The following is a 25,737-nucleotide window of genomic DNA, read 5'->3' as shown; positions in this document are numbered from 1 at the left end:
TATCGCCATATGCTGGAATCCTCCAAACTGAGGAATGCAGTGTTGATCCCCAGAGCATCAGAGCGGAGGGTCTTTATCATGTTATGTGACTCCTAATGAAGCCATTCTGCTACTCCATAGGCGTGATAGCAAGATAAGACTTCAAGTGTTAATTCACACAATAACAAGCAGTCGAACGTTGTTTGAGAAAGACAGTCGCACGGAGGAATGTCAATCTACAAATGTCAGCTGTAGAACGCTATTAAAGCATTTCTTCACCCAAAAATTGAATATAACCTTTTAAGTACTTGCAAATACGGTTTTGAGCTCACAAAGGTTGTAGTTTTTTTCCCCCTCCTATATTTCTTCTTTCCATTATATAGAAAGAGCCAGCTACATGCGTTTAGCTTGAGGCGAACTAATGGTTAACAACAGCTAAAGCAACAAAATATCAGCCGTAAACGTCTATTTCCAAGCGCATTGTCCAGGTTAATCCAGCTCTCATTTATCCAGCTGTGAACAGCAATCCACAAACACTTTGATTTGAGCTAAAACACACTTAGATGACCCGTTCTGGATCAGAGCTCGTTCACAGAAGCGTGACCAGGTAGCACGTACATATTGTTAGTTTTAGCTTCATGTGTTGCCGAGTATATGGCTGGATAAACTAGAAGTGGATTACACAATTCAATGATGGGCTTCAGAAGTTGCAAAAGGATATTTTGGGGCGTTTTTGTTGTGACTCTGTACTTTTAGTTATTGTCAGCCATCATTTGCTGTTAGCTTCAAGCTAAATATATACGGCTAGCTCTGTCTGCATTCTAGAGAAACAAAGAAGTGATGCAGGAGGGGATCTTTGAGAGCTCAAAACAGCAATTTGTGAGGACTACAGTGACAAAATACACTTTTTGAGTGAAATGTTGCCTTAATAAGATAACTTGTTCACAAAATTGAACATTTAGCAAATGTTTCTTATCCTACTGCTTTTATTTTAAAGAATTGTTTTTTTCCAAAAGTACATATGAAGCCCCAAACCTCAGTTTGACCCGTACAGCTGTTTGACGAAGGCCTATCCAGGAATGTACTGACGCAAAGCGCGACAGCGAACATAAGTAGCCATCTATCACTCGACTACTTCGGTGTGTGACCCCTCACAGTCAGAGAACCATCCTGCCATTACAGAAAGTCTTATGACAGATGGACCCGTCAACTGAGTATCAACCGCACAGCTAGTCTGGTTTCACAGCAGCGCAGGACTTCATAGCAGTCAGCGTGCAGTCATGTCGGTTGCGTAACGGCACGTGTTGATCCGTGACAGAGGATGCAGCACATTTAGGTCTGATGGACTGTTTATTTTCCCACAAATAAGTGCTTTACGGTTTGGTTTTGAGTGAGCAGGGATAAATTGCTTAATGGCCTTCCTGGAATGTGAACTTCACAAGGAGGCTATGGATTAAAAATGATCTCAGAGTGATCTCAGCTGATAAAAGTTTTTGGTTTTTTTTAAATTTTTACTCCTTTTGCTTTTATGTTACAAAATTCTTTGGCTCTATGAGCCATAACAGCCATCACACTCATTTCAAGCAGTATTATTAGGCTTTGTTGGAAGAAAGTGTCAAATCATTGCCAATTATTGTTACAGAGAACTGGAGGCGGACTCAGCAAAATCATATGTAGGGGGAAAAAAAGATGTTTTCCACGATGTTAAATGGACCTGCCTGAAATTTCCTTCGTCCACACTACACCCTCCAATAAGTTTGGTGAAATCTGACACATAGATTTTGTGTAATGCTGCTGACAGCCGGACAAATGCAACATAAAACAGCCAGTAATGTGATCGCCTCTCCTTCTTGGTACTGGCGGTGATTTACTTTCAAACAAAAGCCCACAGGCTTCGTAATAAACCTCAACACTGGAACTGAAGTTGCAACTCCATGCCAACTAATTTGATATGTTCATAAGTAATACATTTTATTACAAAATAAAAGTGCAAACAAGGTTTACGCCATTGCGATTTCACATTTCAGCAAGATAGATGAAGTTAATGTGTGATTTTAGGTGAAAAAATATGGTTCATTTCTATAACCTGCCAAAATCTAGAACAGTTTCCTCAATTCAGGATCTACAATTTGAACAGGAGTTCCACCGGAAGTTAATCGCTGGTTTCTTGTATTACAGATTTTTCCACACATCTTTCTACAATTAAAACATCCATCTATCATTTTTTCGCATATCCTGCTAACAAACCAAACCAAAACCAAAAAAAAACCAAAAAACCCAGACCTACGCCTTCCGGTGATCACGTGACCTGTTCAGCGGAGGTAAGTATGTTATAGCAGACAAGGTGATGGACACCATCGGCTTCTAGATGTTAACGTCTGAGGATGTGGATCTGAATTCGGCGTGAGCAAACTTAGAGATACTGACACCAGTAATGGTTCCAATAGCGTTGGTGCCTCTGAGAAAAGTGAGAGTGACAGCTTCGTTGAGCATGAATACATCATCTTCTCTCCCAAGCTCTCGATTACAGCTGAGCGGGGAAGTTATCCTCAAAGCTGCAGGCAAAGTAAACAGAATGATAATGGCGCATCATTATTTCATGGGATCAGATCTGCCCTTGAGAGCGACCGTAACAGTTAGGGAATTGGAGGTAGAGAAGGAGACTCGTTTAAAAAGAATAAGTTAATGTTGGGAGCACACGTCGCTGTCGTGACTCTGCGAAGGAGACCACGAATCTTCAGTTTTGCTTGTTAGCTTGTTTTAAAAAGACATGGCTACACCCTTAAAGGAAAAAAAAAAAAAAAGCCCACTCTCTGCCAAGAATCAGAGCAAAACTAAACAATGCACCCTGACTGAATAATGAGTCGTGGTGAGTAGATGTGCTTTCGCGCCGCTGCAGAGTTTCTGATAGCTCTCAACATTTGGAAGTCATTTCCCAAATGTTCTGAGAAAACTCTCACTACACTCAGCTCCAAGACAAACAGAACTAAGTTGCTGGCAGTGATTAACAACTCTGCTCTTTTATAAAACTCTTGGACCTCTGGCCCAGCCTCCAATTGCAACCCCACTAACTGTAGGAGCCATGCATCAGAACCTGTAGGTCCATCAGAGCTGTCATTCTTGGAAGGTTTCCAATGGGAAAGGAGGCAGATGTGTATAAAGTATACGATGATGACTTATGACAAACACTAAGTGGTAAAGAACTCTGGAGTAACCGGACCCGAGTTATCCGTACAGGGCTCATGTGTCGAGTGACAATGTACAGCAGTACCACATGAATACAACTCGATCGTAGAGAAATGCATGAAATGTCCAAAATCTCTTAAAACCCCATGATACAATGGTGCTACTTCCATGGAGACAATGCCAATAGAGAGTCAATAAAGATGCTTTTGTCATGTGTCCTCTATACGAAAATGGAACCTAATTGATTTATACTGGCATTGTTTACATGGCACCACCAGGCAACATGGTGCTTTGGGTCCTGGTCGCTCACACCAGGCCAAGGCTCCGTAGAGAATGGGTTCAAGCTGAGGTTGCATCCATGTGCAACTGACAATAAAGACTTCAAAAAGCAAGACTGAGACTTCAAACCAAGTGCCATGTACAATTAAAAAGTCAGTTCTCTGACTATTTTCTAGCTGTGATAATCAACATGTCACACGTCAAACATTTCAGTGGTTGTATCACCAGGGGGGAGTCGTAAACCTGTCGCATCTCCCCAGAGGCCAGCACTATGAACCGGAGGTTAGTGAGGATTGTAGCTGACGCTTAGTACATCACCGTGGCAACCTAGGATGCATACCCATTCAGCATTCCCCTGCAGGGGGACTTTGTTTTTAAGTTATCAAATACACTTTTCAGCTTTTAGATGCACTTTGTGTTTCCACAGGTAAGAAATGTTGTGGCCAACTTTGCATTTAGCGCACGGTGCCAATCAGCATGAACAGTCCCCAACTGTACTTTGATACATTGAGCTGAATTCTGCTGGTCTTTTCTTTACTGCATGTGAGACACCGACTACAGGACACAATGTTTCTGTTTTGCATGAGTAATATTATAACTGCAGCTGCTTCAGTTAAAAAAAAAGAACATTTAATATCAAGGGAACAGAGCGTAAATGAATCTGCATAGAGAAAGAGGAACAGTGATCACTCAACCGAAGAAGAAAACAACTGTAATGTTGTTGCTAAAAATTCTTGTAACGAACCCCTGTTTGAGAAAAGTGTCAATATTTCCGTCGTAACTCTTCTGTAATTTTAAGGCATTAAATTCTGAATCACTGTACATCTAACACTGGGCTGCTCACATAAGGCCCACATAAACAAATAAATAAATGTTATGCTGTTCTCTCTTTTCTGATGTAAAAAAAAAAAACTCAATGTGAGTTCCCTAAAGATGAATTAACTTATATAATTTGATCGGGCAGCAGTGTGGCAGTCGGCACAAGTGAATTTAAAAAACAAAAAAAAGAAGAAGACACAAATAAAAGGTGCTTTAACAACACAATACACATTTGCCTTTAGGTCCCCGCCCATCATCCACTCCTCTAAGGGGAAACCTTTGGATACCCCTGATGTACAAAGATGTCAGGAAGTCAACAAATAGAATATTGACAATGAAAAATGAGTGTGAATAATCAGTCGGTTAATTGTCAGCAACCAGACTGGGTGTGATCAGACTTTGTGTTACATGGTCGCCTCAGACATGCAGGGAGGAAACCCATCCCCGTAAAGCACAGAGCACAGCAAAGGCAGGGTGGGGTGGGGGTGGGGGGTTGGGGTGGGGTGGTTGTTTTCACCATCCAGGCCCCCAGACCTCTGCTCTGTCATTGGTCACCACAAAAACCTGCATCAGTTTAAAACCAGACATCACTTTCTTCCCTCCCTTCACACAGCACAAGTCCTAAAAAAACGTCTGACAGCGTGTGCTGTGTGTGCGTGTGTGTGTGTGTGTGTGGGTCAGAGGGTGAGAGATAACCAGGGTTGGTCTCAGGATGCCTGCATACGCCACCAACATGAGAATGAAGTTCCCCATCGTGGCCTTGACGTTGGAGATTATCACCATCATCCTGTTTGCAGTGTTTGTGGTTTATGATGATGGGAAACATCATGAGACCCCCAAGCCTTCCAATGAGACTCATAAGGAAACGGAACCTATGGAGCTCTATCCCAGTAAGTCTAACTGGGGGCTGCTGGCTGAGGGATGCTGGATGTATGAATGTTTGTCAGACAGGAGGTTCAAGACATCTTTGGAATATCAAATTTTTATTTCAAGGGTTGCAAACATTGCTTTTGTTGCAGCAATTGAATTACACCCTTAGAAATATCCTTATTAATGATTGAAAGCATAATCTTGAAGCCTAAAGGAATTCAAAGGTGAAGAGCGATGCTGCTAAATTCAGCTTCAATTTTGGGAAAATTGGAGGCCTGCTGACTCAAATTATGTAATTTAGAGATGCTAAAAATTCTTCTTCTAAAGACTACAAACATTCCTACATAACTTACAACTTGTTTTAATTCTATATCAAAGACAAACCAGCTTCTGTTTTAAGGGTATAACGGACCTTTTAACTGGAGGGCAAAAATAGACAAAATAGAAGTTGAGATGATCTGTTGCGTGCAGTAAGAGGAGTCACGAGGTCGCATTCTTATCTGTCACAAGTCTATTTGCACACATGCGACCGAGGAGTCCTGCAGGGAAATGTGTCAGGGCTCACACGGGCGAGGTCACCTGGTGTTTATGTTCTTTTCCCCCACACACGCAGATAATAAAGTTCAAAGAGAGAAATAATGGATGGAGCGGTGGAACGTTTAAGGTCTGCGTTTTTTTTTTTTTAAGACAAAGAAGTTTAAATATTCATCTTCGGTTCATTCTACGCGTGTATCAACACTGAGATAGCTAGGAGGGTTGGGTGTGGCAGGTGTGACTCAGAGAGATTAGTTCAGTATGACCATGAACCTACGCTGTGAGATAATTAAATACAACAGCAACAACAACAAAAAACCCAACAAAAACAAAAAAAGTCCCGAACTTCAAATTGCTTTTTCATGTTCCGACAATTTAAAATTCAAAGGATTCTAATTTTATACTCTAAAAGCTAAATGTAATGATCCTCTCAGGATGTTCAGCTATGAATGCTGCAGTCTGATTCACACTCTCTATAAACCTGCTGAGACCTGATGCTGGCTACAGTATGGGTTGTTAACGCCCACCTTATTTTAGGCGATATCCATTGATGTTTTTGTAAATACTCAATCAAGAGTTGAGCAAAAGCAAGTTGTTGTTGTTTCTATCCACTACAGAAGCAGAGAGATTAAGGTTGTAATGAATGTTGACGTGTTTGTTCAGGTTTTAGGGAGGTTATTTACAAAAATGTAATTGCTTTTATATGCAGCTCATGGATTATATTGCGTCCGTTCTCAGCGAATGGAGGGCTGCATACCGGAACCCTAATCATGACCTGAATTAGTTTCAATCCTGCTAAATCATGCGAGATTCATCATGGAAGCCGTTGGCTGACATTCACAGTACATCATTTGCTTGTGTGAGTCTGCACGTACATCATTTTAGCAGAGAAGGAAGCAAAGTAACAATGAGTGTAGGTGTGGCCAAACTTGCCATTATGAGATGTTGGGGACTTGGTTCGTATTCCCGTACCAAAAAAAAAAAAAAAAAATCTGCAAAGCTATTTCAAAAATGCTGAATGCATTGAAGCCATGTCCAGCCAAAACGCAACTGAATAACATGATAAGGCTTTTGTGGTCGCATGCAAAAACACTGGTGAACCCAAGCAGCAAAAGCTTTAACCTCTTGTTTTTCATACAAGTGACAACATTTTCTGCTGATTTCCCTCAACTAAACCTATTGGAATGTGATTTTATCTAAATGGGGACAGCATTTACAGAAAATGCTTAGCAACACGATAACTATTTTACCAGTGGCGCTACAGGAAGTCCCGAGGGACAGATTTCCCTTCTTTGCTCGCCCAGTTCTTCAGACTACTATGTGTTACTTAATATCTGGGCTTGATTCCAGTCAACACGGCTGCTCTCCAACTGCAAATACCTCATCTTCAGTGTTCACTCGAACGCCCCGCTCCAAGGAAGTCATTCAGATGAGGAGGAGGAGGAAGGATGGAGGAAGGATGGAGGGATGCAAAGCTGAAGCTTTTTTGTGTCCCGTAAAGCAGCCATATCAGATATTTACACCCAGATACCCCAACCCGGTGGAGGTCTTTTAAAAAAATTAAACGCCATGTTTAATGGGAATAATCGAACATGGTCCCAGCAATCATAAAGCTGGTCTAACATCTTGAAATACTTCCAGTTAGCATCATTAGTCCATTCTTAATGGAGGTTGCTAACATTACTTAAAATGCATCTAAACTCTAAGCCTCACTACTTTCCAGTAGAAGGCTTTACTCACTGATGTCCGTCTGATCCCTCAATAGCTCGTCCATTGTCCTCTTATCTCACAGTTCCTGATGTCAGGACCCAGCTTGACCTATAGAGGGCGCAGTTTAGAAAGGTTTCCACTAGTGAAATATGAATGAGACAAAAGAAAAAATAAATAAAAACAGAAACAACAACCTGCATGCCAAAAAGCAAAGGCCTTTATTTAGTTGATTCTGGGCTCTGGAGATGCAACATGGCCCTTTACGGAGATATAAAGGGTTTGTTAGCTGACAAAAGACACCAAATGATTTACATATTATTTTCTGTCTTGGAAAAGGTCAAAGGGACAGTGCATGCTGTCAGTTGCAGTCTGCAACCTCACTACTAGAAGCTACGAAATCCAACACACCGTAAATGCCTAACACCGGCCTACAAAACAGTGCTTTGATGCCCTTGAATTTTTATCCAGGTCAAAAATGTGCTCTGTTACCCCAACCAGCAGAGATGTTGTGACCTTTGAAAAACAAAACTTTTAAAGGACGTTTCTTGACTCTTCTACACAAATTTTCAGCGAAGGATTTCTGATGACTTGATTCAAGAGTAAAACAAGGGGTGGCTGTTTTCCCGTTTGCGTAGCTTCATATGTGCGCGATTCTTGCAGATAATTGTTGCAGGAACTAGAGAGTGTCTGACTCAGACAATACCTGGCAACTCCGAGGCTCATTAAGGTCAAAGGAAAGGAAACAAAGTCCATTGTCTTTCTACCTTGATGCATTTTCCACAGGGGGTACTTATTATATCAATCTTTGGTGGAAGCAAGAGTCCCACTTCCTGTTACACTCTTGACTCTTGAAGCGTGATCTCAGTTGCACACGAATCATCCCAAAATCTATCATTTACGCGGCTCTCGCGTTCGTTGAATTCTGTATTTTTATATCATCCAACTTAATCCAGACTCCAATTCCTGCTGTTTTTTTGGCAGAATAACCCAGGCTGACAGAGAATGTGCTAAACATCCCCTCATCTTGGGACTGTTAAACATATTAAGATCATGTGCACCTAATAGCAGCAGACTCAAGAGGAGCCAGTGGAGCGATTTCCCAGAATTCCATTTATAATGTGATAGAATCGCTGTGCCAGCAGGTCACAGTTGACAATACAGCTCCTGTGTGAGGAAATGACCACAGTGACCGGCGGTAACTGCTCAATAAATCAGTTAAACTACAAAGTCAAACCAACATCAGCATCAACAGGAAGATCATAAGATCATAGAAATGACCGATTTCAAATCTGCCGCGGTGCACGATGAAAGCGTTTCACCTGATTCAATTTCATCCCCACATTTAGCCCAAGCTAAACTGGGGCTTTCTTATCAAATCAGCATCACAACTGAGCCCCTTTCCCATGTCTCCAGTGTTCCAAGATGTCCACGTCATGATCTTCATCGGCTTCGGTTTTTTGATGACCTTCCTGAAGAGATATGGGTTCAGCAGCGTGGGCCTCAACTTACTTCTGGCCGCCTTCGGTCTGCAGTGGGGCCTCCTGATGCAGGGTTTCTGGCACATGGATGACGGCAAGATAAAAGTCAGCATCTTCAAGTAAGGCTACTGTCTCAGATTCATCGTGTCACACACACACAACACCAGTCAGAGGCTGCTCTGACCTTTTAGTTGATTATTTCTTCCTCATCCCTTGTTTCCTCTCCTCCCTTGAAGAATAATCAATGCGGACTTCAGCACAGCCACAGTCCTGATCTCCTTTGGAGCCGTTCTTGGTAAAACCAGCCCTGTACAGCTCCTTATCATGACCGTACTGGAGATCACCATCTTTTCCATCAATGAGCACTTGGTGGCAGAAATTATGAAAGTGAGTGACACACATACATGTTTGCATTTGCTGCAAGGGCAAAATACATACATATACATACATATACAGTATATTTGCTTTGAATATTAATGCCTGGCCATTTTAGTCCCCAAGAAGCTTAAGTATTTCAATTCCAAATCTTCAAACTAAATGCAAAATATGTATAAATCAGCTCATAGCACACATGTAAACTCATATCTAAAATGAGAACAGAGAAACATTCCCCATTTCGATAAAACAGCCCCACTTGTCCTGCTGTCTAATGGAGGGACACATACTAAACATAATCCTTGACATGTGTCCAGGCTAATGACGTTGGGGCCTCCATGATCATCCATGCATACGGAGCCTACTTTGGTTTGGCTGTGGCGCGAGTGCTTTACCGGCCCGGGCTACGAAATGGACACGAGAACGATGGATCGGTCTATCACTCTGACCTGTTTGCTATGATCGGTAAGACTTAACAATCTTGCAAGTTAAAGTCATTTTTGTTCTGTCAGTGGGATGTAACTTTTCCTCCCGTGTATCCTTTACACCATCTAGTGGACACAAATATGCGTACAGCTTATGCTTCGAGCGTAATCTCAAGAATGAATGTGGAATGAGTTGAAGCGCTCACTCTTTTTTTTTTTTTTTTTTTTTTACAGGAACCGTTTTCCTGTGGATGTTTTGGCCCAGTTTTAACTCAGCCATCGCTACGACGGGGTTCGTCCAGCTCACAGCGGTGATCAACACCTACCTGTCCCTGGCTGCCTGCGTGGTCTCAGCCTATGCCATCTCTAGCCTGGTGGAGCACAGAGGGAAACTGGACATGGTCAGAAAACTGTCCTTCCAGCTGTCCACAGCAGCATCCGCAAAGTTGCAGTTACAATCTATGCACTTGTTTTTGTTGTTGTTTTTTTATATTTGCAGGTGCACATTCAGAATGCCACCTTGGCTGGAGGTGTTGCCGTGGGAACGTGCGCTGACATGGCCATCGGGCCATTCGGGGCGATGCTGATTGGATTTATTGCCGGTATCATCTCTACCCTGGGCTTCAAGTTCCTAAGTGTAAGTTGAAAGCCCAAAAAGGTGCAAAAAAAGCATTTTGGTTGACTAAGTTTTCAGTTTTGGTAACCAAAATTTGTTTGCAAAGATCATTTAACGGAAAAGAAATCAAGTTTTTCAGTCACCAGACCTTCGTGAGGGTGACACAATCACAACATGTTCTTAAGTGCGATAGTGTAGTGCAGGGTTACTGATGCTCCACCGGTAGTTGTAGTTCAATAGAACCCGTTTAGGTCTCCACGTGCGCACTTAGATGTGGAGATTAAAGAGTCAGAGTGAAGGTGTGCACAATGAACAGAACTGGTCCACAGCTTACAAACAAAACATCCAGGAAACAAAAAAATTAATGGAGCAAAGACAACTCAAGGCCACACAATCTCTGTTTTTACTTTGAGAGGTGTGGAGGGAAAAGTATATGATTAAAGTACAAAAGTATCTTAAGAGTACAGAGAGCATTCTTGCGTAACATGCAACCACGGGTAGTTTTTTTCCTGATCCAGGATGTTTAAAGTTGCCGCGTGGACAGTTGGCATTTTTTAAAGGAACCGAGAGGGCCTGGCTTTATCGAAACTGTTCAAAAAAAAAAAAAAAAAGTACAACGATCAAATTTACAATCAAAGAAAAATGAATAAAAGACATTTGAGCGGGTCAAATTCTTTTTCTTCTTTAATCACAAACTGAATTTGTTTGGGTTTTAAGTGTTGGTTAGATGAGATGGGGCATACAAAGACGGAACCATGAGCTCAGAGAAACGGGGGGGGGGGGCATTTTCCACTCAAAAATTTTAAAAACTAGTAGACTCAACTTAGTAAAAACTAGTAGGCTCAACTTAGTAAAAACTAGTAGACTAAACTTAGTCAAAACTAGTAGACTAAACTTAGTCAAAACTAGTAGGCTCAACTTAGTAAAAACTAGTAGGCTCAACTTAGTAAAAACTAGTAGGCTCAACTTAGTAAAAACTAGTAGACTAAACTTAGTCAAAACTAGTAGACTAAACTTAGTCAAAACTAGTAGGCTCAACTTAGTAAAAACTAGTAGACTCAACTTAGTAAAAACTAGTAGGCTCAACTTAGTAAAAACTAGTAGGCTCAACTTAGTAAAAAACTAGTAGACTAAACTTAGTCAAAACTTGTAGGCTCAACTTAGTAAAAACTAGTAGACTAAACTTAGTCAAAACTAGTAGGCTCAACTTAGTAAAAACTAGTAGACTAAACTTAGTACTGTCAATTTCATACTCGTTTAAAAAAAAATCAATCACTAAATTTGTTAACACATTTGATTTGCGATGTGGCCTAAAATATACGGAAGCTTCAAACGGTATGATTGTACTAACTTTTTAATCCTGTGGAGGTGATTTATTTTATTATCTCAGAGACAAGCGCAGACATGTCGCGATAACGCCACAATTTAAGACAAGATAAAGATAAGATAAACCTTTATTCGTCCCTCAGTGGGGAATCTGGCGATTTACTTGTGGTCTTGACATGATTTCTTGTTTCTACTCCTTAGCCTATCCTGGCGTCCAATCTGGGTATCCAGGATACCTGTGGCGTCCACAACCTGCACGGCATGCCAGGCATCCTGGGCGGGTTGGCTGGTATTGTGGCGGTTGCTTTTGGGAAAAAGAGGTAAGTACCATTGAACACTGTGGCTCTGATACCATGTTCCACTCTCACGCTTGTGCTTCTTCTTCTCCTCCTCCTCCTGCTGCTGCTGTAGCGGGGACGCTGCCATGCAAGCTGCTGCTTTGGCTTCGTCCCTCGGCTTCGCTGTGATCGGAGGTGCAATTACAGGTGGGTGCAGGTGACAAATATCAGCGTAAACGTGGTGAAGTCTCAATAAAGCAAAAATGAGAACGTCCGTGACTGAACAATTTATTTTTCCACTTCAAGGTTTTATAATGAAGCTGCCGATTTGGGGACAGCCTCCGGATCAGAATTGCTTTGATGATTCCATTTACTGGGAGGTAAGAACTCAAGACTCGCGTCATTATTAGCTGGTTTGTAACAGCTGAGCACCAGATAGGAAAGATGCAGTCATGCAATACTTTTTAAAGTTATTAAATCCAGGATTTGGGATCATATCAGACGGATGTGCTTCTGCGCTTCAGTAAAATCTATATTTCATCAGGCTTTTTGCGTGTTTCCCTTAGTATTTGAATATATTTGCCAGCTGCCGTCTGTCAGAATGGAACAGTGTGAGATCTTTGACTTACTGTTTTCCAGGTCCCCGCTGAGGAGGAGGACAACGAGGAGAGCTTGGCTCACGCCGATCACTCAAAGAACAAAGCAGAGGCTTAAATATTTGAAATGCTGAATTATTTTTTCATCAAAGGAGCACAGAAGAGACTCCTCTACCCCAGGAGTGGAGTGATGCTTACAGCTGATAACATAAATAGACAGTTTAATACAGTTATATGAAGAAAAAACACATATTTTTAGGAAATGAATCAGCAACCTTCAGGGATTTCTTCTTTTTTTTTTTTTTTTACACACTGAATTTTGTGATCCATATTTTAAAATTCATGAACCACTGTCACAAATCACAGTGGGTCCAAACACACAATCACAGCTAATTCTATACGCTTTTTCTTTATTTCATATTTTGCTATTAAAAAACGTAAAGCATGTTTTCAGATATTAGAATAGCATGTATTTTCTTTCACACGTTCTTGTATTCTTACATGTATCTTAGATGAGAGTTGGGGTGGGGGGTGGGGGGGGTTAAACGTGGCTTTGATCGTCCACTTCTTGTTACCTCACTGAGGCCCTGTCTGCGGGGCGCCGCGGTCAGACTGTGATGTCACCACTACTCTGACATGGGCCGGGATAGTAGCTTGTTTTTCTGACTAATCAACCTGCGTGAGTGCATCTTCCACCGCTTTACAACCTTTTCTATCCGTCCGACTTTGTTTAACAACCAGAGCTCCGCTGTTTCTGGGCAAACTGAGTGTCGTGTTTTTATTAAATCTAGTGTATTCTTTCATGTACATACAAATTCACACTTAGAATGGATTGACATGGTCAGTTTGATTTCAGCCCTGTACTGTAAAAGAAGACCAGGTACTGAATATTTTCAGGACAGGATATTATAAAAAGCAGTTTATAATAAACAGGATTTTTTTTAGAAGAAGAAGTATCACTGTGATATTTCCTCGCTTATTATGAATTGGTTGATTTGTTTGGGCGGCACGGTGGTGCAGTGGTTAGCACTGTCGCCTCACAGCACGAAGGTTCTAGGTTTGAGTCCTCGAGTCCAAAGACTCGCAAATGGAGACGAGGCTGATTGATACTCTAAATTGACCGTAGGTGTGACTGTGAGTGTGAATGGTTGTCTGTCTCTATGTGTTGGCCCTGTGATGGACTGGTGACCTGTCCAGGGTGAACCCCGCCTCTCGCCTGAGGGCTGCTGGGATAGAGAGAGCCCCCCCATGACCCTTAACAGGATAAGAGGTAGAAAATGAATGGAAGGATGGTTGATTTATTTCACTTTTTTACTTGATAAAACAACAAAGCTTTGGGGTAGTTCAAAAGATTAAAGCTCACTTTGTGTTTCTGGTGTCGTATGTTTTTAATGAAGTGCTGCAGGGCTTGAGGACACTGACTACATGTAGACTTAATCAATGATATTTGTCATTTTATTTTATGTATGATGCCCAGTGCACGGAATCACATCAAGATTTTGTATTTTTATATAAGTGCTTGTATTTGTATGACATACTAATACTCTCATAATAAATATGTTTTTGTATGATGCCTCAGTTTGTATATGTTTGTAGTAGTGTGTCGATGTGAGTTCAGACTTTTTTCGAATTTTTCATTAGATTTAATTGTAGCTTATTCAGTCAAACAACAGTCCCAAACACTGTAAGGTAATAAATCCAGACTACTTTTAAGACTACTTTTATTACAACAACAACAATATTATTATTATTATCATTATTATTATTATTATTATCAGTAGTGGTACTACAACTGTCAATCGTTAAAAAAATATGAATACATTTTGTAATCAATTGATCAATTAAAATTATTTCAACTCAAAGACATTTTGTTTCATGTATGAATAATTTAATAGACGTTAGAGGTCAAAATCTTCTTTTATTTTCCTGCAGACCTAACAGAGCCAAAGCACATTGCTGTCCTCTACTGGTTACTTGTGGATCTACAGCTAAACCAAAGCAAGGGCTTGAAGAGCAGTTAAGGTTCTAACGTAAAAATCAAGAATACAAATTTCAAACGTCTAGCTGTCCTTGGTCTTTATTCAAATACAGTGAGAGATAGAAGACATAATATGAAATAAATACTGCATCTACAACAACAAAATGAGGGAGATGCGTTTCAAGATATTACACAGAACTGATTCAAATAATGAGTAGAAAGATTCAAGGTGGACATTTTTTACGAATGTGATTTTTGTTTCCTCGTCTTTTCTTTTTTAACTGTCAATTTATATATTTTTTTGATTCATGCCACCGACTTTGTAAAATAAAAAAGAAGGTTAGAATCAGAATTAATTTTGTTATAAATATGTTTGATATAATACTGATACATATTTATTGGAAAATATGGTCAGGTATTTCATGAATACATTTAAAAAAAACGTACACAACATTGTCAAACTAATGTTGAACAAAAAACTATAAAGGCCTTTGAGTTAATGAATTAATAATCGAATGTAATGTGCTGTATTGAATACAAACCCTCCAACTTTAAAATATATATTTGTAGCAGTAATAGTAGTATTTTTATTTTTGTCTGGGCATTTGTTCCTTCTTAGCGTTGATAAAGAAGTTCAAGAGGGAAAAAAACAAAACAGGAGAAGAAGAAGAAGAAGTAGCGGCAGCAGTGCATCTTGGGATGCAAAATGTCTCCTAAGGCTGTTAGCTAATGCTAACTTGCATGAGATAAGAGCACACAAGTTCACAGTAAATATAAAAAATATTTACATTGTTGAGTTTAGCTATTTCTACGTAACTACATCGGGCTCTTACCATGGTGAGTAACGGGACCTCCGAAGTTTATGTAACAGCTTGAACCGCTAATTAGCGTTAGCTTAGTAAATCCAGCATCGGAGAATCAACGGCAGTGTTTAAAGTGATGAGATTTGTGAGCAAAACAGCAACTGTTTTAAGGGATTTGGCGGAATTATGTTGTGTTAAACGTACCGTTCTTGTGCTTTCTCCCAGCAGCTATGGTTAGGTTCTTTCAGTCTCTGGTCAGGAATTCACACGAAAGTCAATTAATTCTCTCTGTTTTCGATCATTCTAGTCAACGAAAGCGGAGTGTAGGGTGTCCAGTTCCACGTCCAGGACCGACGAACGGAGCAGAAAAAGTAGCACAAGTAGCAGAGGCAAGAAATCCCCAAATGTTCCAGAAGAACCTCACCGTTGTACCAGGATATAGACGTATACCTTCACCACACACTGTACTAATGTTGTTTACCAATATGGCGGGCAATGCAAATGTAATTAGAATCCCAACGTCTCTGCTAAATTCAATTTGTCCTTTTCCGATTACAAATTACAACGATTTCTGTTGGGATTTTTATCAGACAACAATAGTTTCTTATGTTTGACATCTTTGCAGCACCACAGTATTTTAATTTGAAATGGTATTTGGACATAGAAGTAATTATCCTGCCATATGAAAATTGCAGTTGGCCATTTTGTGACTTTGACTGTGCAGCCCCAGGTGGGCAGGAATTGAGTGAAAATGCAGTTACTTCTCCTGAGATGTGTTTGGGAATCTGAACAACTCTCGTTTACTCAGCTGTGTGTGTACTTTAGACTTCTATCCTACTCACTCGTTATTTACAATATCAATAAGCTGCCTCGTGTACTCTCATGCTTGCCCATCCTCTGTGTACACGTACAATAACTTGTTCTTTTACTTTTCATCCTGAAGTACATTTCAATGTTCCAACCGTTTGATTTTTCAAGTAACAAATGTTTAGAGCAGGGGCGGCATGGCTCGGGTAGAGGTAGTGCGGCTGTGTAGCAACCGAAGCGTCGCTGGTTGGATCGTCACTTCCCCATCAACCATGTCAAAGCCTCCCTTAGCAAGATACTGAACCCCTGATGGCCCTGCTTCGAACTGGCAACCCGTCCAGGGTGAACCCCGTCTTTCACCCAGTCAGTGGTGTAGAAAATGGATGGATGAATGGAAATGTTTAGAACTTTGTACATGAAGTCCTATCAAATAAGGAAACTTTCACTTTACTACAGACGTGCAGTCAGTACTTCATCCACGTGTGATATTTTGATTTGACTTCTTCATCTTTTCGTTTTTTCTTTTTTAGGACGAGAAAAAAAGAAGCGGAAACGCAGCCGTAGTAGATCTTCATCATCGTCTTCCTCCAGTTCATCATCGTCATCTTCTTCATCATCCTTGTCGTCGTCGTCGTCATCGGGCTCGTCACACTCATCCAGTCGCAGTAGCTCTACAAGTAGCGGTAAGTGTGAGTTTGATTGAATGAAGTCTATTTTTTGCATCATAACGTCACTGATTTCCTGTTTATCGTTGCTATCAGACTCTGGCAGTAAATCCAGAAAGCAGTCTAAGAAAAGGAAAAAGGAAAAACAACACAAAAAGGTTTTGGATTCATGAAAGTCTCTGAGCAGTTTTGATTTTTTTTGTTTTTGTGTGAATCATACAAGACTTTTTACTTCTTACTTTGGCGCAGAAAGGGAAGAAAGAGAAGCGGCACAAACGTAAAAAGGACAAGAAGTCAAAAGGGGGAGAAGAAAACTCTGGACCGGTTCAGATCTCCAAGGTTGTACTCGCGAGTCATCCAACGAGTTTCAAAAAACACAATTAGATTTTCTTGCATCTTTATTTCTCATTGTGTTCTTTTATTATTATTATTATTATTATTATTATTATTATTCCTGCATGTCTTTCTCTGTAGTTTTAGAGACCTACTTATATCAGTTAATTCCATCATGTAAAATGTGATTGTAGTCCTTCCATCACTGCAGTCTGCCTTGCTAGCTAGCATTAGCTGAGCTAATATATATCAGTTTTAGCTCTGGACAGACATTTCTTTTTTTTGTCCAAGCATTCAAAAGTTGGTGTCAAACTCCATCTCTCTCTGTTTTGGAAGTTCGGCTCAGGAAACTGCTGTAAAATCCAATTCACTCTGGCAGTAATTTGCCCTCAAAATGTCTCCAAACACCAAACCTCACAAAATCTCTTCTATTTCAAAGACAATTTACCTTTATTTTTCCTTGTTTTTTTTTCTCCCTAGTACTTAAAGGAGAGGAAGAAAGGTGGCAAGTACAGCATGATCTCAGGAAAGAAGATAAAGATGAAAGTAAAGAAGTCAAAGAAAGACAAACAGGTAAACTCTTTTCAGTGCAGTCAGGAAAGGCGCTTTCACACCGGAGGACTTTAGTCACAGTTCTTTTAACTGTCAGAGGAAGTACCATGTTGTTTTAGATCTAGGAGCTTATTTAGCTCCAACCCCTTTTTCCTCAGCACAGTAGGAACCTCGTGGAACAAGTCAGACTTGCTGACTCGCACCTCGGTGTGTGAGGGATGCTAGTTCGGAGCTTACATTTTTAAAAAAGCTGTGTAAACTGCTGAACTAAGTGTACCAGGTTGTTGTTCATTCCTTTGGCTCACATGTGCTGTTGCGTTGCAGCGGGACAAAAATCGAGCAGAGCTCCTGGACTTCTTGAACTCCACCCTCTGAAGATGCCACTGTAGACTCCAGAGGTGGCTCGGACACGGCTGCAGAACTCAGGAAACAACGAGCGAGCTTTACGGAGGAGTCTGTTTGAAGAGTTTTGTTGAAAAGGACTCGCTTCGGCGCAGGTGGACCAGCGCCGAGCAGCACGGACAGAAGCAGCTCTAGCACGGCTTTCAGACCGCGAGCCATATTTTCACCGTGCAGATGTGTCCACCGTATTCCAATAGCTGATGTGAAACGTGAAGGGTTAATGAGGATATGTACTGCTGGGTTCTAAAAATCCAGACGTGTCCACCTGCTTGACCGTGTCTCTTAATTACAACCACCTAACCGCATTCAACACTGCTGCCTGTGCATCCTTTGTTGATAATTCACCGTTATGTCTCCGTACAGTCATTCAGCGTCAGTGTAACTGATATCAGAGTTTCCCTGTGTGTGTGTGTTACGTGAGTATGTTTGTTTTTATCATGCTTCCATTTCCTAGATGGACCATCTTGTATCAACTGTATTCCTTTCGTTAAATCAAATACAATCCTCCACAAACCTGGAGAAAGCTTTCTATTGAGTCAAATATATCACTGTTCCAAATCTGGCAGCATTTAGTAATCAGTTCTTCACAGCTCAACACTTTCGATGCCTTCTTTCAAAGGAAGAGCACAGAAGCAGAGAGAGCCTGCTGACCTTGACAGATGAATACTGTTTGGGGGGGGGGGGGGGGGATCAGAACCACGCAACCAGAGCATGACTCACCCCTCCGAGTGACGCTAATGTGAAGATTTATAAACGATTTGTATCCAGGCTGTTCCTGTAGGAGTCCGAATTTTACAGAAATCACATGCAAAACATTTAGACAGTTGGAAGGAACGTTACCAACATTTAGATACAGACATCCCACAAGAAATACTTGTTAGTGATAATGCATGGCGTTACTACAAGAGGGAATTTTGTGTTAATGTGGGCTTCTTTCCTCTGATGGTGAACTCAAGATCAGGACAACATGTTCCCTTTAAAAAGAAAAGCAGGAAAAGGATCAGAATCTGGTCTGGTTCTGAAGAAGGATGGGTTTCATCCTGGGAAGTGAACACATCAACCCCCCCCTCCCCATCTGTCCCTCATCACACAACTCTGTTGCTGCTGGCTCCTTTATATCTGAAGTCCGGCATGCTCCACACCCTCTCTTCCTTCTCCATCCCTCTTTCCACGTCTTCCGACACAGTCTTCAGGTCGCTCAGCCCGGCCCCCTCCGCCACAGCTGAGGTCAGGCCCACCGTGCTTCCGAAGGGGTTGATTTTAATGCGCGATCTGAAGTTTATGAGGGACATGCTCATAGCGCGCTTGTTGTTCCACTGGCGGGCCAGCCGTTGAACCTCCTGCTCCTCCTTCACTTGGTCCAAAACCTCCAAGAGGACAGAACGGAAGAAGCCGGAGACCTCCTGCACCTCGGGCTCGTTGGCCTGCATTGCCTCACGAAACCTGTGCGCAACCAAACACACATATTACACATAATTTTTTTTTTTGTCCTTGAATTATATTTGATGAAACAGTTAACAGCACTCCACTGCACACATGGAGATGAGAAAATGACCTCGGTAAGGTCATCAGAGTGAACTCGGCTTCAGTTTGAGACTAAAAACCTGTGCAAGCAAACCAGAGGTACGCTGCTTGAAGGGCTGACATTATTGAAGTGCATTATGGGAAGTGCTGCATTTAGTTATCGGGACGTTTGCCCCATTAGTGGACTAAAGTTCAGGATATTTCTGTCTCTGCTGCTGTCATTTCAACCATTTCAAATTCTCTCTCCGCACAGCAACACGGTTTCATTTTTTGTGTTCCTCAGACAAAAACCCAGACAACTGCTGTTCTACAAAGGAGTAAAAGAGTGGTTATTACGGAAGTAGAAGGTTACAAAACATATATGGAAACGGTCCAAAACATCACAAAAAGACCATAATCCAGAGGTCATGTCACCTTAATCCTTAATCCGTACGAGCTGTTCCACATCTGTGCGCACAAATTCTAACTTTAGCAAAGTATGCAGAAGAAAAACAGCTGGAGGTTGAAGCGCTCCAGACTAAAATGCCACACGTATGCAGTATAGAAGAGTAAATGTATCACAACAGGAATTAAAAGAATACAATTAAATGTAAAACATGAATAAATAGAACAGTGGTCCCCAAACTAAGGCCCGCGGGCCGGACACGGCCCACCTCCACATTTGGCCCGGCCCCCTGAACGATACCAGAGACGCATTTGGATTTTTTTTTTTTCCATATATGTGTATTTGTATTTGATAACAAAACTGATAGCTGGCTATGAACTATTTTCATTATTAACTATTAAGGTGTGTTCACACCAAACGCGATGCGAATTTTCACATCGCTTTATTCGCGCAAATTTGATCGCTGGATCAATATGTTTATATTCGCCTCGTTCGCGAATAAAGCGACGTGAAAATTCCCATTGCCGTTTGGTGTGAACACACAGTAAGTTAGTAACTATTTCATACACGCATAGAGCGTGACATTCTATTCCACCCTTCTGCAGTCTGTGCCCCTATCTGGCAACCCCCAGAAAGAAATCCTAGACCCGAACCAAGAGAGGGTTGTTTGGTAGTGTGGCTTTCTGGAAAACAATACATTTTTATGTTTAGGCACCCCTGCGATCGTCACACTTTTTCTGTTAAAAACTGAACCTGGCCCCCCATCAGAGAAGGGAAAAGTTATGTGGCCCTCACAGAAAAAAGTTTGGGGACCCCTGAAATAGAAAGTAATGCATCAACAATTCCCCAAACAGGGGGAGGGTGACGAGGCCATTTTCCCAGCAGCCGTTTGGACATGTGATCGCACGTAAACAGATGGAAATGATCCGTATCAAATCTTTATTTTCTGTTTCAGCCTTTCCACTGAGCTGGTAAGAAGCCGACCTGGACGTTAGTGTTGCCGCGGTTTCCCTCGACCAATAATGTGGGGGTTTTTTTTCTAACGTTTGATTTCAGGAAATAAACACTGTTGATTAAAATACGTTTTTCCACAAATGAAAACATTCGAATTTTTGAAGGAGGTAAAATACAAACGTGCTCAGCCGCGTTGGCATCCATTTTTTCTAGGATGCATACGTGTGTTAACCTGCGTGGTGACTAAATAAACATCTGGGAACCTGTGTGAGTGTTTTAAGGTTAACAAATGATCAGCCTTATTTTGCTTCTTTTTTGGGGGGGGGATGGGAACCACACTCAGTTGTAAAGCAGGCCTACTTCCTTAATTAACTCTGGAGATGGTTGCACCAGATGGTTGCAAAGTACAAAGTCGGTTGCCATGTCACTTTGTGGCGTTTCACGGGATGAGAGGAAACTTTGACCTGCTGCCAAATGTTCATTAAAGTCATCAGGATTCTTCATGTGGGTATTGGTAACGTCTAAGCTAAATGTAATGGGTCCATTCCAGACCAAAATACTGTATGGATGTTATCATCCCAAGACCAGAAACCTGTTAATGAGCCGGGGAAAGCCGGCACCCCTCTCTCGTTAGTCATAATTCAAAGCTGATCACACATCTCTTCCAATCTGTCACACATCTCTTCCAATCTGTCCCTGTAGCACAGCAACGCTGTGACATTCTCACTTTTAGCCCCTCATGGCCTGTTCACATTAACACCTCAAAAACTGTCTCCTCTGTATTCCAGCAAGACACCTGAGACTTGAGCTGAGCTCCGAGAACAGATGATCCACCCAGCTCAGGACGTCTGTGCCGCAGATTAGAGAGAGAGTCATGTGTTCCACGACAGAGACGATCTGTTTACCTGACAAAACCTCTGTAGTGGACGGCTGCTGAAACCAAATAAATAAAGATTTGAACAACATTTATAGCATTCATTAGATTTGAGCCAACAAACAGCTCTTTCTTATTGTTTTCTGACATCTGATAAATCAACAAAAGACTTGATGTAAGCTGTGAACGAAGCCACAATTGATCAGACGAGAGATTCTGTCGAATTCTTTTAACCCGGACTGACATTTTCCACTCCTGAGGCTTTCTGTCACACTTCATGGGACTGTGGAAACATATATAGATTCCATTCTTAGGGTACTACCCAGAAAATACCTGCTCTGTTTTTTTCTGAATGAAAGATTTCATTATCTCAGAAACTCAGAAAACAGGGCTGTTCTCCTGATTTTTGCAGCCTCTGAATGAATGAGATCATTTTTCCTCTCGGGCCCCTGACAGAGGGACGGTGAAATGATTTGTGAGATTCTGATATTATCATTATTCAGACTGTAATCTTTGGCCTCCAGCGTGATGGTGAGGGTTTCGCCTTTTGTTTGAATGAAACTATCAAAGTTCTTCCGAGGTCATTTGCTGACATCATAACTGAGATAGACGAAGGATGGCTGATCCCAGAGCCCCCAGAGTATCTAGTAATGCAGTGTTAAAGGCTAAAAGCAAACGTGTTGACGAGATTAACCGCCATTGCTTCAATGACCACCGATGAATAAAAGGGATATTTTTCCTGAAATGCAGTGGGATAGAAATCCAAAGTCCACCCTTCTGCTGCTGTATGATTTGTTGCACCGGTGTGTCGTCCTCTTACTTGAGTATAACCAGCCCGCAACATGATGGAGGCACTTTGGAGCAGAGGTCCTCCAGGCCCAGCCTCTCACCGGTGCTGATGCTGTGGGAGGAGCGAGGCGTGTTGGCCAGCCAGCTGTAGTCCACTCCGGTCTTGAGGCGCCGGTACTCGCTCTCCCTCTCTCTCTGCTGCCTCTCCACCTCCTTCAGCTGCCAGCTGAACTCCAGCATCAGGGTATCGGTGACCACATCCGCCGGGTCCCGACGGGGACTCCGGTAGTAAGACTCATTCCAGCTGAACCAGGAGGCCATGGCCCGCTCCTCCTTCACAGCCCCCTGGTGAGAAAAGGCAGTCAGAGGGAAAAGATAATGACTTATAGATTATAACCGCAGAGCTTCTGCATGAAAGCAATTACCCTCCAAGTGGAGTGTTTTTACCAAGGTTGGCCGTTGTTTTTATTTTATTAGCAATGTTTTATGCAGAGTAGATATTACATTACTAAAATTTGTGGAGAAGACACCGTTCTCTATTTTAGATGTGGGTTTTTTTTAATTTATACATGCTTGTATGCACCATTTGGCGTTACTTATAACACTCCTGCTTCTAAGGTCTGCATCTGTCCACATTCCCAAAAACAGCGTCCCTCCATCCGCGGGCTCTTTGTCCTCCAGGTGTGTGATCCACGCCCACACTTCCATTCAGCTGCCAGTCTTTTGTTAGAGTGGCTTTTTTTTTATGATGAAAGCACAGAAACACGACAGAACTGATTAATACATCGTCGGGTTTCAACACAAAAGTTACGTCAAAGCCATTCAATTGACCTGATCACTGCTGAATGACTGTTTTAATCAGCGGATTAAGAAGCTTTCAGTTTTGTAGGTGTGGAAATATACTTGTCTTTAAATTCACCTGGTTTTTTTTTCTGTGTTTTTTCTGTATTTTACGATTGGTCGAACAAAAGAAACTGAATCCGGAAACCGGGATGAGTATTGTCGCGGTATGTTTCGTTCTTCTTCTCCATGTCTGCGCCACATTTTGGAGTTTGTCTAAAAAAAATAATAATAGTTTTTTAAACACAAGCGACAAGACAAAACAACTTTCTTTATGTAAATGTTTCGGCACACGAACAATAAAATACCGCACGCAAACTAGAAGGGAAGTGCACGTCTCTGCCGAGCTGGCCTCAACCAAACTCAGTGCTAATAAATGACATTTTTCACAATGGAAACTGGAGCCGGATCTTCCCCTCGGTTCGTGCTGCACCCCACCAACAAGTTTGGAGAAATTCTGCCGAATAATGTTTGCGTTTCTTCACTAAACGACGGATGAATTGCATTGGAAAAACTGATCCAAGTTAACCAAATCAGAAACCAATAGACTTTTTTTTTAAATTGAATTCTTAAAAACAGAAGTCCTTACAATGCAGGATGAAGTCATGTCAAACGTTAAACTAGCTTTGCCGGACTTTGAGAGCTGCCCGTCTAAAACAAACCTCGCTGCATTATCATTATTATGATAATTAGCATTACCAGCTGAGAACAATGAAGCCATTCATTCAATCACTCCTACGAGCGTGTCTCAAATTTGAAAACAATGAACCGAGGGAGTATTCCTCTCCATCAATGATACTGATATTTAGTTTCGACACCTCCAAAGCCACGCCTTTATATTACCAGCGCATATTTTAAATGTCGCGTCGATTCGCTGTCGCACCTCCGACTTTGCTTTCGTGTCTTTGCTGTTTTTTTCGAACGTCGCCCTGTTTAATCTCAGGCTGATGTGTTCACGTGCTGAGCACCAACAGTGACGTTACTGGAGCTCTCTGCACCATGCAAGGTTGTTTCAGGTCAGATTATCAACAAGTTCCACCAGAGGAAAAACTCCATTTATTTCTGCAAACACACATCTTCAACTCTGAGCTGACAAATCATTCAAAATGGAGTCACACACATCCAGCCAGTACAGTTACAGAACCTGCGCTGGCAGGCAAGAGATATATTATGTGTTACTGATGTTTGCTTTTTCTATCCATTGAGTACCAAATGAGACTAAGTAAAACTACTTTATGACTAGATTCCTCATTAAAAATGTCTTGTTTTAGTCAACAACAATACATATTTTGTTGACTATGATGTAAGACCAATGGAAGCACCAGATTCTCACGTTAAAGACACATTTAGGGTCATTTTTGCCTAAAAAGGTGATGTATAAATCATCAAAATAGCACAATACGTTGATTTTGATGGATAAATCAGCCCGTATTAGTTTTTGCTTTGTGGATAAAAAAAAAAGAAAGAAAAGAAACGGGAACAAAGGAACAAATGTGTTGCCTTGAACTTCCTTCCTTTAATTGATGAATATTTTCAGATATAGTCGGAAGCTTGGTTCGTCATAAACCATTATTTTGCCCTTTACTGCAAAGTAGAATTGAGAGGAAAAGAAGAAAAAGAAATATTTCCTTACCCCTTTTTTTCTTTTTTCTTGTTTTGATTATTTTCTTGGACTCCACAAGCGATTAAATCACCATAAAGCCCAAAACTGTGAAGTCTTCAGGCATACATGGACGCTATGGAGGCGATGCTGGCTGGATGAAGAGCAGAGAGAGAGAGAGAGAGAGAGAAATGGATCTTGTCCCTCTCCTGCTCTGACAGTTCCACACTATTATCTCCACCTCTCTCCTTCTCCCCCTTCCTCTTCCCCCTCCTCCTCCTCCCAGGAGCCTCCCCGGCCTGCCTTTACTTGTTGCCGTAGGTTGGGGGCACCATCTCCAATGGGAGCCATTGGATCACGGCCCCTGATGAAGTGCTTATGTAGCTTTTTACGATTCTCTGTTGCCATAGTGATGCTCCTAAGCCTATTTGTCCACAATAAGCTCCATCAGCTGAAAGGGAGCTAGAGAGCGATGAAGAGGCAGATAAAGGGGACAGAGTGGGTTGAGCAAAGAGATGGAGAGAGGGAGATAAATCAAAGGATGTTGTTTTGAGGATGTGGTTAGTGTCGCGTCGGTTCACCCTCGTGTCAACCAGCAACAATATCTGCAAGAGGTCAGCCTGTGTAAATTAGCTTCAAACCTCGCCGGCAGAAAGGATCCTTCCAGGAATAATGAGAAGATGGAAGAACGCTTCTTTAGGATGTGCGCGAGTGTGATGCTGAGGAGATGGAGACGAGAGGGAAGATAGCACATGCGTGG

At 41.6% G+C, this 25,737-nt stretch overlaps 3 protein-coding genes across 9 annotated transcripts; 2 read left to right on the top strand and 1 right to left on the bottom strand.

The window, feature by feature from the left end:
* The first annotated feature begins 4,867 nt into the window (after window positions 1-4,867).
* Window positions 4,868-14,045, top strand: rhag (Rh associated glycoprotein). The gene is made up of 10 exons (XM_086190616.1): window positions 4,868-5,153; window positions 8,791-8,974; window positions 9,092-9,242; window positions 9,548-9,695; window positions 9,890-10,056; window positions 10,155-10,292; window positions 11,799-11,917; window positions 12,009-12,082; window positions 12,182-12,255; window positions 12,515-14,045. The coding sequence occupies exons 1-10, from the start codon at window positions 4,976-4,978 to the stop codon at window positions 12,587-12,589; spliced, it is 1,308 nt and encodes a 435-aa protein (XP_086046742.1). The 5' UTR covers window positions 4,868-4,975; the 3' UTR covers window positions 12,590-14,045.
* A 1,048-nt stretch (window positions 14,046-15,093) lies between these two features.
* Window positions 15,094-18,699, top strand: LOC147242843 (uncharacterized). Of its 5 annotated transcripts, XM_086190001.1 has the most exons (7): window positions 15,362-15,397; window positions 15,560-15,641; window positions 16,590-16,742; window positions 16,821-16,882; window positions 16,974-17,063; window positions 17,538-17,630; window positions 17,934-18,699. In XM_086190001.1, exons 1-7 carry the CDS (start codon window positions 15,389-15,391, stop codon window positions 17,982-17,984), a joined length of 540 nt encoding a protein of 179 aa, XP_086046127.1. In that variant the 5' UTR covers window positions 15,362-15,388; the 3' UTR covers window positions 17,985-18,699. The 5 variants fall into 5 exon arrangements, with proteins under 5 accessions (XP_086046130.1, XP_086046128.1, XP_086046126.1 ...); XM_086190004.1 differs by lacking the exon at window positions 15,362-15,397 and adding an exon at window positions 15,094-15,286 and having other exon boundaries at window positions 15,560-15,696; window positions 17,538-18,699; XM_086190002.1 differs by lacking the exon at window positions 15,362-15,397 and adding an exon at window positions 15,095-15,286 and having other exon boundaries at window positions 17,538-18,699.
* rd3 (retinal degeneration 3, GUCY2D regulator) lies at window positions 17,178-25,206 on the bottom strand. Of its 3 annotated transcripts, none has more exons than XM_086189998.1 (3): window positions 24,077-24,286; window positions 22,569-22,882; window positions 17,178-19,454 (listed from the first exon to the last, which is right to left on the bottom strand). In XM_086189998.1, exons 2-3 carry the CDS (start codon window positions 22,856-22,858, stop codon window positions 19,097-19,099), a joined length of 648 nt encoding a protein of 215 aa, XP_086046124.1. In that variant the 5' UTR covers window positions 22,859-22,882; window positions 24,077-24,286; the 3' UTR covers window positions 17,178-19,096. The 3 variants fall into 3 exon arrangements, with proteins under 3 accessions (XP_086046124.1, XP_086046122.1, XP_086046123.1); XM_086189996.1 differs by having other exon boundaries at window positions 23,967-24,120; XM_086189997.1 differs by lacking the exon at window positions 24,077-24,286 and adding an exon at window positions 25,011-25,206 and having other exon boundaries at window positions 17,179-19,454.
* Between the last annotated feature and the right edge of the window lie 531 nt (window positions 25,207-25,737).

The sequence above is a fragment of the Aulostomus chinensis genome, chromosome 20 (genome assembly GCF_037954235.1).
Source record: "Aulostomus chinensis isolate RoL2024-O1b breed Wild chromosome 20, RoL_Achi_v1.0, whole genome shotgun sequence".
Classification (NCBI taxonomy): Eukaryota; Metazoa; Chordata; class Actinopteri; order Syngnathiformes; family Aulostomidae; genus Aulostomus; species Aulostomus chinensis.
This window is presented reverse-complemented; position numbering and strand designations above follow the sequence as displayed.

Coding starts and splice junctions, on each gene's coding strand:
- rhag (XM_086190616.1), top strand. CDS start 4,976: ATGCCTGCATACGCCACCAACATGAGAATGAAGTTCCCCATCGTGGCC. Junction 9,696..9,889: donor TGACCTGTTTGCTATGATCG/GTAAGACTTAAC, acceptor TTTTTTTTACAG/GAACCGTTTTCCTGTGGATG. Junction 10,057..10,154: donor ACAGAGGGAAACTGGACATG/GTCAGAAAACTG, acceptor TTATATTTGCAG/GTGCACATTCAGAATGCCAC.
- LOC147242843 (XM_086190000.1), top strand. Junction 16,883..16,973: donor AGGAAAAACAACACAAAAAG/GTTTTGGATTCA, acceptor ACTTTGGCGCAG/AAAGGGAAGAAAGAGAAGCG. Junction 17,064..17,537: donor GACCGGTTCAGATCTCCAAG/GTTGTACTCGCG, acceptor TTTTCTCCCTAG/TACTTAAAGGAGAGGAAGAA.
- rd3 (XM_086189996.1), bottom strand. CDS start 24,098: ATGGCTTCATTGTTCTCAGCTGGTAATGCTAATTATCATAATAATGAT. Junction 22,883..23,966: donor ACATGACTTCATCCTGCATT/GTAAGGACTTCT, acceptor TTTTCTCACCAG/GGGGCTGTGAAGGAGGAGCG. Junction 19,455..22,568: donor TGCGGGCTGGTTATACTCAA/GTAAGAGGACGA, acceptor GGTTGCGCACAG/GTTTCGTGAGGCAATGCAGG.